This window comes from Nicotiana tabacum, chromosome 15 (genome assembly GCF_000715075.1).
Source record: "Nicotiana tabacum cultivar K326 chromosome 15, ASM71507v2, whole genome shotgun sequence".
Classification (NCBI taxonomy): domain Eukaryota; kingdom Viridiplantae; phylum Streptophyta; class Magnoliopsida; order Solanales; family Solanaceae; genus Nicotiana; species Nicotiana tabacum.
In genome coordinates, this window is record NC_134094.1 from 91,568,604 (window position 1) to 91,580,967 (window position 12,364).

Here is a 12,364-nt window from a genome sequence, read left to right on the forward strand (position 1 = left end):
GGCAAAGCAGACAAGGGTTCGTTCCAATAGGAAACCATGGAAGGGAAACCCCTACCAAAAAACTGGAATATCAGCCACCTCAAGTACTTCAACTTCTAAAAAACAAGAAATTCCCTGTAAGTCGTACCCTTTTTTTCCCTCACTTGAGTTTTTTCCCAATAGGGTTTTCTCAAGGAGGTTTTAAACAAGGCGACGAATAGGAAACTTCGATTTGAAGTACACGAGAGCAGACAAAGTTTTCATTGCCCGACTCTTCAAGATTCTCCAAGTCGAACAATGAAGGAACTAGATATACTGGGACTGGAACGCCAGCCAACACCCAAAACTTGTAACTTTCTAGAAAAATTGCCCAAGGGCAAAATAATGTAATCAGAGCAATGACATCAAAATAATAAAAATACACTTTTATCGAAACTGCTCCCATGAATGGTTAAGTTCGATCAACCTCATACAACACCTATCGACTCTCGGCCACAACTTGATGAAAGGTTAAGTTCGACCAAGATCGAACAACACCTATCGGCCCTCGGCCATGACTTAATGAAAGGTTAAGTTCGACCAAGTTCGAACAACACCAATCGACCCTCGACCACGACTTCATGAAAGGTTAAGTTTGACCAAGCTCGAATAACACCTATTGGCCCTCGGCCACGACCTAATGAAAGGTTAAGTTCGACCAAGCTCGAACAACACCTATCGGCCCTCAGTCATGACTTAACTTAAAAATATGTTCAACTAACTCGAACAAAGGCCGATACACCCACGACCACTGAACGCCATGGCTATCGCAACTTAGAAAATAACAATAAAGAAAACACAGAAGCAAAACACAAGTACAAAAATAAGAACGCACAAAGACAGAAGGCATATACGAAACCAAAAAAACCTTTATATTCATAAAGAAAGTTTATACAAAGGAATTCGAAGACACCAATCAAATAAAAGAGATGATCAAAACATACAAAAAATTTAGTGGTCGTCATTGTCTCGACCTCCATCGCCCCCCTCCTTCCCTATCTCGACTGTAAGCGGAGTCGCACCATGTACTATCCGTGAGCTGGTCCACATCTTCCTCATCACCTCCCTCGGAGTCAGCCTGAGGTGTGGCGGGGTCATAGTCACATATAAGTCGGGCCTCACGAGCTTTGACTCGAGCCTCCTCGATAGCCATCTCATAGACAAAGCCCGTCTTAATCAAATCACGATCACGTCCAGCCGGGCTTCAGCGAGGATCCACTCTTCGTACTACTCTCGAGGAATATTAGGATACTTAGAGGCATTAGACATAGAGGGCCGCGCAAGCATTTGGGAATTTTCGGCCTCAAGAGCAGTAATTCGATCATACAACTTAGAATTCTCCTTACCTAATTCCCCAAATCTCACCTCGAGCCTGGCCTTCTTAGCCGTCGTCTCCCTTCGAGCCTCCGATCGAGAGGACTCCACCTCCTCAAGCATCCGCTGCTTCTCGATGACTTCCCCTCTGAAAGTGTCAATATCAAGCTGGCATCTGTCCAACTCGCTTCGCAGCTGAACCAACTGATTCTAAATATCACGACATTGGGCCTCCACGCCCTTATTCAGCTCGAGCTCCTCCTCTTTTCTCCTCAACGCTGCCTCGAGGATGCTGAATCTCTACACGGACGCCATTAGCTCCTTGTCTTTCTTCTTTAGCTCTTATCTCAAGGCCGACACGTCGCCCTCCTCATGAAGTTGCCTCTGAAGGTCCCGGTATTTTCCACGGTATTCTTCGTACTTACACTTCAACTTCACATAAATTTCTTTTCGTCTTTTCTCCATCTAAGCACTCTCAATTTCCAGAATGACCGTCTGCAAATCAAAGAAAAGGCAAAAGTTAAAACTTAGAAACGAGTAAGACAAAGGGAAAAGAATGAACAATAGTCATACTTACCCTGAGAGCAAGACCGACAATGTTCTTTGATAGGGTACTGTCATTTATCTTCTTGAGGGTCATACCCTCGGCATCGGAGCAAAGAGGACCGAGAGCGGGGACCACCTCCTAGGTATTTCTTAGCAAATCACGATCTATTAGGATCATGATGGCCTTGAGCCTCCCTCCATCCTCATCTCGATATGAGTGAGTCCCTCATAAATCATGCTAAGATCGTTAGGGTTCATGTCGGAACCTGACTCATCGCCCTCAACGACAACGTCCTTTCCTTTGTCCTCGTCGGCCGGAGAAACATTTGCTGCCGTCCTGGAAGTTGAAGCCTCCTCTTGCCTCGCAGACACAGAGCCATCACCAAGCGTCCTCTCCATGACCATCTCACAGTCGGGACGCAAAGGCATGCCCTCATTAACCTCTTCCAGTTATGGGGCCTAGGAGGTCGCCCAAACATCGTCTCCAATGTGTATCATTGCTGTCTCCCAAAGCGTGAAGTCACCTTCTACTGAATCGACAGCCAAGGGAACTCCCCCTCCGTCGTCCACAACCTTCTTCTTGTGGGGCCTTAGGTCCCCATCACAAGGAGAGACTTCATCATCTTCCTCGATGAGTGAAAACAATTGAGGAGTGGGCGTAGTAGCTGAGATGGGGGTGAAGGCGGAAGGCGCAGTAGCCGAGATGGGGACGGAGGCGGAAGACGTAGCGGCCCTTCTCCTCCTAAACATAGGCACGGGGTCCCTTTCCTTCTTGTAGTCCCTCTGACTAAACCTAAAAAAAATATAGAAGTTTACAACGTCATAAGCTGGTATGAATATTATCACGACCAGAAGAAGGAGATTACCTGTCGAGGGGAGGGCTGGTTTGAACTTCTGAAAGAAGTTCGGCCAGTCACGAATCCCCACGGTGTAGGGGAGAACCTGCCTAACCTAGTCGGCAAGACGTGCGGCCAAAGGAGGAGGACGATTGGTGGATGCAGGAGAAGAAGGATTATTTGACCGATATGGAATAAACAAAGTACTTGAACGGAGAAAAGCTAAAAGCGCGAACACTTACGTGTATGGTTCCAGGCCTCAGGGAAACCATCAGCATTGGCTGCAATGGCTCAGTCTTGATGAAGAAGTAGTCAAGCAAGAATTGTCGACTACCATTATTGTCCATCTTCACCACCAAATATTTTTCTCCACGATGTCGAAGATTCAACATCGTCCCTCTATAGAAGCTAGGCGCGAACAGATGCGCCAACTGCTGCACCGTGACCTCAACCCTGGCAAGCTCAGCAAACTTTGATAATATCTTGATAACCTTGTAAACATAAGGGGAAAGCTGGGCGGGGCAAACGCCATAATGGCGTCAAAATTCCTCCGCCAGTGGGAGAAGAGGGAACAAGTAGCCAAGGGTAAACAGGTAGGTATAGAGAGCACAATACCCAGGACGGTGAACGTGCATTTCGTCCTCACCAGGGGGGATCAATTCTACGTGGTTGGGAAGGCCAAACTTGGATTTGAATTTAGCCAAGTGACTAGACGCCCTCGACGATTGAAATTTTTTGGGCACCGCATCCGGCGACCGTTAAAAGTCGGATCTAGCATTGGGGTTACGAGGGATAATCTTCTCCACTGAAGGAAGAGCTTCATCCATAGCAGCGACGACAATGTCCTCTCCGTGATCAGGGAACACAACAGCCAAAGGAATGGCATGGCTCTCTTTATCAACATTAGAAGAAAGATTAGACTTTACAAGAAGATGAGAGTATGAAAGAAAGTTAAGGTTTAAAAGGCAAAGAAGACTCAAGAAAATGAATAGAATTTATGAAGAGAAAGGATGGTATGAAAGGAAGTAAAGTTTGAATAATGCGAAAACAATCCTTGTTTATAGAGATTGAGGCATAGAACCCGAAATGATTCATCATAGTTGGCACTAGAATCGAAACGGTAGAGCCAATCAAAGGTCACGCGTGAATCGACACAATGCGTCGGGAATTGGCATCATCATGACGCATGGTGTCACTTCTTTTCTTGGACCAGGTGGTTCCAACAAATCACCCTAGAAATTTAGGGGTTTGAAATATGCGGTCCATAAAGGGCCACGTCTCCTGTTTGTTATAGCGATCACGACCGCTGTTATCTGTTCAGCGAACTCGCCCACGAAGATGTCCATGAACGCTATTATTCGCTCATTGAACTCACCCACGAGGACGACCTCAACAAGCAAATGGACTAACTGTATGTGCTAAAAATTATCATAATTATATGTGGGCCAAGTCAACATTAAGAGAGCCTTCGAAGGCTGCCACGCGTCATCGATGTGTTTTCAACAGAGGACAAAGGCGATGTCGGGGTGACCTAACAAAGGACGAAGACGAGGTAGAGTTGACTCAGCAGAAGGACAAGGACGAGCACTCCCTTTAGTAGGGCAGTAACAACTAGTTTTAGAGATAAAATCTTGTAGAGAATATTCTCCGAAATATTCCTACCATTTGTATTATTAGGGTTTTTGTGGCTTATGTGCCCTTATAAATAGAAAGAAAAAATTATAGAGGGGATCAGACACTCATTGTAGAAAACAATACATTGACATTCTTTGAAGATTCTTATTTTATCATTAACATATAAAATACCCCTTTTCTTTAGATCTGTGTCAATCTTTTCTCCCACGATCCAAGGAGGATCTGAATGTTCTAAGGCTTGACATTATCCATCTTTATCGGAGGAAATATCAAATAATCGTACCCTTGGGTGACTCACTTGCATTTATTTACATAAATGTCATTTATTATCATTTAATACTATTTAATGTTATTCCCTTTATTCTTGGGCCATTGAATATTGCTTTATTGTTGTTATTTATTGCTATTCAAACAGTACTCGTGACATCTTGCTACAAAATTAGTCAAACAATCTTTTGGATATTAAAATTGGCTAAGATTAACTCTATTCTATTAGAAAATCTAATTGTTTAAACCTAGATCTAAATTTTGGGTCAAACAAGCTCAACGAAATTAAGACAATATTTGGTTGGTGTTGATAAACGAGTATTTAAAGTTGAAGTTGTAAAGGCATTCGCAAGTAGTAATTATGTCACTTGAAAAAAAAGAATCTGAAGTTTTGTGATTGAAAACTATAATTTCACTTGAAATACTCATCAAACTAGCTAGTTTCCAACTTCAAATTCATTATTTTGAGTTGAAGTTGGAATAAATGGACATAATTATAAAACAACATACATTGTTGCTGAAGCTGAAACAATTGAAAAATATCCTAATTAAATTTCTGTAGATCAGAAGCCTAAATATTTTGGGGCAAGCAGAAGTAGAGGTTCCAAAGCACTGGGAGCAAATTTCCTAGCAAAAAGATAACACATTGATGTATTTCTGTCATTGTAAGAACACATATCTCCTTCCAGCATTCTCTTCATAAGCTCTTCTGTAATATCTGCTTTTCCAAACATGACAGGATGAGCGCCGCCCCTTGACCAATCGACCCACGTTATACTTCTATTCGCCAAGATATTAGCTGCTTGAATTGTCAACATGGTCGCGAAGTAATGCTCATCAGCATAACACGCTGGCTTGCAGAACTCCGCGAACTTGGGATAGAATTTTGTGTCTTCAACTATGTAAAGAGCAAGCTTTCTATTAACCTCAAACCATTGTGATCCTTTGCGCCATTGTGTAATGTTAACCTCAGGTTCCATATTGTCGTTATATCGACCTCTTCCATGTGGTCCGGGATCATCAAATGCACTAACAAAGCTGTGCTTTGATCTCATTATATAGTTGTAAATGATGCTGAAATTGTAGAGAGGTATGCATGACTCAGAAAGCAGAACAAACCACTCATTAGAGATATCAAGTAATGCATTTGCGACAAGTCTCCTCTCAGCATCAGTGATACTTATTTCCCCCCATTCTGCCACCTTCAGAATGAACGTCATTAGATTATCAGCTTTTAACTCAAAGACTAGGCGAATCTTTAAAAACATGTTTTTTATGCAGATATCAGTGAAAATAGAATCCAGATCATTTCCCAGCAAAAAGCAATCAAGAACAACAAAATATGAAAATGTGGAAGCCATCATCATAGTTTCAGGCTTTCAGCATAACAAGAATTGAGAAGAATATCAGCCAATTCTAACACCATAATCATCAGTGCTTTTTCAGCAAGTTCGATCAATGATGTTCACATATTTTAACTCTCTTCTCTTTTTTGAGCTGATTAGTGCGACATATCCTAACCATATACTTGAATAGCACATCATGCACTGATTTTTTCATGTTCTTGCCATACCACAATTGATGTAAACGTTTATAGTTTGAAATCTTTCTTTTGGGTTCCTTCTTCTGTCATCCTGTCCACTTCCATACCTATGCGAAAGAGGAGATCGGTATAGAACTATTGCACCAGAATGAAATGCTCAACAGTGAGCAAATAAGCAAAAGGATTTGTTGGTTTTAGTATGCATCTAAGCACCATTTTTGCATGGTTTCTCACTTATTTTTACTCACAAAAGCTATGTGACTAGTCCTCATCTTTTAACTCATATCAACATTTAGTCCTTCACAAATTCATCCTGCTCATGGAACTGGATTATCCTGCCGGATACGGAGGATCAATAGATTGCTAAGCTCACTGCCGTAGTCCAATCTTCAAATGATCGGTAAAAGATACAGTATAAAATAAGGTATCAGAAACAAATTTCAAACCATTTGTGTTTCACATAGTATTAGCTAACTTATTGGTCTTTCTCATTTTAATTGCAAATTAATTCTATCCACCATGTCCATAACATCCCTAAAACGGAAATGACAAAGTACAAACTACCAGCTCTCTGAAAATGTGCTTGATCTAGTAACACCAATATTAGACTTTGATTAGGAAAAAGATGTTATTGTTGGGCTCAAGCTAGCGAACAAATACTCTAAACATGGTTTGATATTGTCCACTTTGGACTAAAGCCACACGGTTTTCCTCAAAAGGTCTTACATTATTAAGAGAACCTTGTATATGTACTCTCCCAATCCTTCGGCTACCAATGTGAGACTTTATTCGCACAACCAACGGTTATGTTACACGCTGAGTTTCCGGACATTAATAATGATGCATTTCCCAGCATTAAAAAAAAGCAAACTAAATGAATTCTAGTCATTAATGATATGATTTCTCCCCCGATTCCAGTTGGCAACTTCCAACATGCTCTGACACATTGCCTTTCCTGATCAGTTAGGTCTCTTCATAAAAGATCTGACCCATATTTAAGTGAAAATTGCAAAAATTTAAAAATTACAAAAAGAATTGGAGTATATTTTGATTGAACTCGATGACTCTTCTCAAACAACACAACAAGACAACGGGAAAATATACAAGGTATAAAATTAGACAAGCGACATATGCAGAATCAACACAAAATCTGCATTAATACATACCTGACTTGGAATGTGCCTCTTGTAGAAAACTGAAGAGGGTGGATAATCAGCTCGAAATGGTGGCAACGAATGAATATAAATCGAATAAAGTCCCTGTTGTCCCTTAAAAAATCTCTCCCAGAGAGGCGCAAACGGCAATTGTCCCTTGGTCAAGAACATGAATGCAATCTTGGGAACCCTCTTACATGGATACTCCTTTATTCGCGACGCCAAAGAAGCCCTCCAGAACAACTCTTTATCACTCATGGTATGTAACATTTTTGATGGAATCTTAATCCAAGGCTCTAAGTTATTTGATTCTTCGTTATTACAAGGCTGCAAACTAGGATTTACTGGTGCAGGAGCTAAGCTTTGAAATCCAAAATGCTTGATCATATAAATACTAGCCACAGGAAAAGTGAAACACAAAAACAAGAATAGCATAAGTAACTGAAGCAGCCTCTGTGGCAAAATCCTAGCTTGGTTTACCCTACCTACAACTAAAGGATCTTTACTCTCCACCATTGGAACAAAACTCAATTGCACCTATTGTTACGGTTAGAGAGCTATATAAAAAAGGCAAAATACTTATGGTAATTACACTAAACTATGTTAGATTTACCATGGTTAAGTGATAATTAAAGTAGGCCGTCCGAATATAATCAATCACTAACCATGTAACATGAAGATTCTACTAATGAGAGCAATCTAGCATGAGATATTTCCTTTCTGAGGATCCTGTAGTCAAGAATAAAGATTCCATAATACCCATTTTCCATAAAAGCAGCTAGGTTGACGCAAGGGGTTCAATTAAATCCCCTTCGTTGAAAATCATAATGTGTTAATAGGACAAAAACGATTTTTTCTTTTCTTTACGTATATATAAATTGTTGAATCCCCTTGATATAGGAAAAGGTTCTACGTCAAACGTGGCTAAAAAATTCCTTAAAAAGGTCACAAATTCCAATCCCATGTATAAAATTTTGTACCTTTGAGTTCCCTTAATTAGAATTTCTAGCTCCGCCACTGCATAGAAGCATGGGAAAATTATCAAAGTTGAGATTTTTCCCACATAAGAACAAATTCAAGATTCTATAAACAGTAATTTACAGCAAAACCAGGTTAACACACTTCAATTTACCACCGTAATTGCTGAATTACCGTTTCAAGAACAAAAGGCTGAATCTTTTCATTGCAGAATTCGATATAAAATATAGGATTCAGCAGCAACAGTAGGATTTGTTGCAAAAACCTTTCATCAAATGAAAGTTTCGAAGAACCTGAAGTAAGCAGAACGGTAAAAAGAGCAATCGTCAAGAAATGAATGTGGAATTAGATTAATTTCCAATCTTCTGCTCAAGAAAGTTTTGCAATAAACCATTAAAAAAAAGCTTTCTTGTTACATTAAAATCTTTATAATTACCAATTTTTAAACTTTCTTCTGCCAAAACTCTTGACAATTTCTTTGACTACGACTTTTTTTGAGGAACATAATTCTTGAAATCTATAGTTGAGGAACATATTACATTTCTCAACTTAATTATCTGAATTTTTGGAAATTAAATGGAGAATTCGACTGTTGATTAGGTTTTTAGCTTGGTCGCCTCAGAAAGGGGTCGTTTGCTACAAATACTCCTAGATTAATTATGCATAGGTAAGAACTCTAATGCATGTATTACGGAGTATGCAATATGCACAGAGACTGCAATTCAATTGTAACTCAAGAGAGTTTTGGTAGAAAAAATTTAGTTTTGAAGACCATAAGGGTATTTTGTCACCTTCAGTATTTTTTTTTCTTTTCATTTTTGTCACTTTCAGTTGATTTACCATGTATTGCTCATACCTATATTATTGTTTCATGTTCTATACCATATTAAATAATACGTAAATTAGCATAACTTATACAAATATTTTACGAGAGAAGTCAAAATAGTAACTAAATAAGATATAAAAGGTTATTGAATTTTATAATATGATTAGCTCTTCCTAACCGCTAACTAGCTTGTTTGGCCAAACTTCTAAGATCAACTTATTTTGATAAGTATTTTTTTTAAAAGTACTTTTGGTAATAAACAATTCGTGTTTGACTAATTAATTTGAAAAATACTTTTGAGCAGCAATTAATGTTTGAACAAACTTTTAAAAAGTGTTTTTAACTATATTTTTTTTCATAACTGCTTTCGGGGAGAAAATACTTTTTTCTGCTTTTCCAAAACTGTTTCTGCTTCTCCCCAAAAATACTTTTTTTTCCACCCAAAAGCTTGGCCAAACACGTCAAAATTGAAAGAAAAATACTTTTTTTTTGAAGAAAAAAAAAAGTTCTTGTAGGTTTGGAGAAGCTTGACCAAACAGGCAATAAAACAATGTATAATTCATAACCGTTGGTTTGGACCAAGTATATACAATTTTAGCAAACCTTAGGGATAATAGATGCTCTTGACTATATTTACAATATGAAAATGAAGCTACCTCTAAACTTATGAGTTTATGGCCTTATGGGACAGTTTTTGGTTAAAAACTCCTATTTTCTGTCCCATAGCATCCGTGAGTTACATCACTAGTCAATTAATATTATAACTTGAAGCAAAATCTTGTCTACATGTCATATAATTAAACACAAAAGAAAATACATGGCTATTATTTTAATGACAAACAATTAACAAGTGAAGATAAGTTTCTAATCAATGCCCCAACTAAATATTTAATCCTAATAATAAATACTCTCTTTAGAACGACGTTCTAGTTTCTCTCCTATTCTATCCAAAACCAGTTCCTGCCTTTTGCACTTTTGCCCCTTCTCTTTTCACACATTCGTTTCATCTTTTTCCCCTTTCAGAAATTCCCAGTTCCCGAATCACTTCTCTATTTTTATTTTGATTTGTCGTATGTTCTTATTGTTCTCAACATAGGCCTAAACAACAGGCCTTCTGTTAAATTATTATTATTTTTCTTTATGGAATAATTAGGAGCAAGAAATGAAGAGAGGGAAAGGTGAAGAGAATTTATTAATAGGGCCTATGTTTCCAAGGCTTCACGTTAATGATAAAGAAAAGGGAGGTCCAAGAGCACCTCCAAGGAACAAAATGACCCTTTATGAGCAACATTCCTTTACAAAGGTTCAAACATCGGGTTTTGCATAATCCCAATAATGCTAATTTACAGGTATACAAAGTGTGAAAAATTATCTATTTTAGCTGAGTGCATATCCGGATTCGCGCCGCGTAGGGCCCATTCGAGGGAAGCGCTCCCTACCAAGGATTTTTCTATACTCAGGGCTCAAATTCGAAATCTCTGGTTACGACAAGAGGTCCCATCCACCGAAGAAAAATTCTATTTCCTGTCCCATGGCATAACTCATATCCGTGAGTTACAGATACAGGCACTAGTCAATTAATATTACAACTTGAAGCAAAATCTTGTCTACATGTCATATAATTAAACACAAAAGAAAATACTTGGCTATTATTTTAATGGCAAACAATTAACAAGTGAAGATAACTTTCTATTCAATGCCCCAACTGAATATTTAATCCTAATATTAAATACTCACTTTAGAACGACGTTCTAGTTTCTCTCATGTTCTATCCAAAACCGGTTTCTGCCTTTTGCACTTTTGCCCCTTCCCTTTTCACACAATCATTTCATCTTTTTCCCCTTTCAGAAATTACCAGTTCCCGAATCACTTCTCTGTTTTCACTTTGATTTATGGTATGTTCTTATTGTTCTCAACATAGGCCTAAACAACAGGCCTTCTGTTAAATTATTATTTTTTCTTTATGGAATAATTAGGAGCAAGAAAAGAAGAGAGGGAAAAGTGAAAGAATTTATTAATAGGCCTATGTTTCCAAGGCTTTACGTTAATGATAAAGAAAAGGGAGGTCCAAAAGCACCTCGAAGGAACAAAATGGCCCTTTATGAGCAGCTCAGCATTCCTTCACAAAAATTCAAACAAGGGGTTTTGCATAATCTCAATAATGCTAATTTGCAGGTATACAAAGTGTGAAAAATCACCCCTTTTTGCTGAGTGTATATCGGGATTCGCGCCGCGTACGGCCCTATTCGGGGTAGACGCTCCCTACCAAAGATTTTTCCATACCCAGGGCTCGAACTCGAGACTTCTAATTAAGGGAAGAGGTCCCATCCACCAAAGCAAAATTCTATTTCCTGTCCTATGGCATAACTCATATCCATGAGTTGTAGTTATAGGCACTAGTCAATTAATTTTACAACTTGAAGCAAAATCTTGTCTACATATCATATAATTAAACACAAAAAAAAAATACTTGGCTATTATTTTAATGGCAAACAATTAACAAGTGAAGATAACTTTCTAATCAATGTCCCAACTGAATATTTAATCCTAATATTAAATACTCTCTTTAGAACGACGTTCTAGTTTCTCTCCTGTTCTATCCAAAACCGGTTCCTGCCTTTTGCGCTTTTGCCCCTTCTCTTTTCACACAGTCGTTTCATCATTTTTCCCTTTCAGAAATTCCCAGTTCCCGAATCACTTCTATGTTTTCACTTTGATTTGTCATATATTCTTATTGTTCTCAACATAGGCCTAAACAACACGCCTTCTGTTAAATTATTATTTTTTCTTTATGGAATAATTAGGAGCAAGAAATGTAGAGAGGAAAAGATGAAGAGAATTTATTAATGGGGCCTATGTTTCCAAGGCTTCATGTTAATGATAAAGGAAAGGGAGGTCCAAGAGCACCCCGAAGGAACAAAATGGCCCTTTATGAGCAGCTCAACATTCCTTCACAAAGATTCAAACATGGGGTTTTGCATAATCCCAATAATGTTAATTTGCAGGTATACAAAGTGTGAAAATCATCTCTTTTTGCTGCGTGTATATCCGGATTCACGCCGCGTAGGACCTCATTCGGGGGAAGCACTCCCTACCAAGAATTTTTTCATACGTAGGGCTCGAACTCGAGATCTCTAATTAAGGGAAGAAGTCCCATCCACCGAAGCAAAATTCTATTTCCTGTCCCATGGCATAACTCATATCCGTGAGTTGTAGTTACACGCACTAGTCAATTAATATTATAACT

The 12,364-nt window shown here is 38.7% G+C and overlaps 1 protein-coding gene across 1 annotated transcript; it reads right to left on the reverse strand.

Moving 5' to 3' along the window:
- Positions 1 to 5,148: 5,148 nt before the first annotated feature.
- Positions 5,149 to 7,829, reverse strand: LOC107824798 (glycosyltransferase BC10-like). Its single transcript, XM_016651608.2, has 2 exons — positions 7,326 to 7,829; positions 5,149 to 5,818 (listed from the first exon to the last, which is right to left on the reverse strand). Exons 1-2 carry the CDS (start codon positions 7,827 to 7,829, stop codon positions 5,180 to 5,182), a joined length of 1,143 nt encoding a protein of 380 aa, XP_016507094.1. The 3' UTR covers positions 5,149 to 5,179.
- Between the last annotated feature and the right edge of the window lie 4,535 nt (positions 7,830 to 12,364).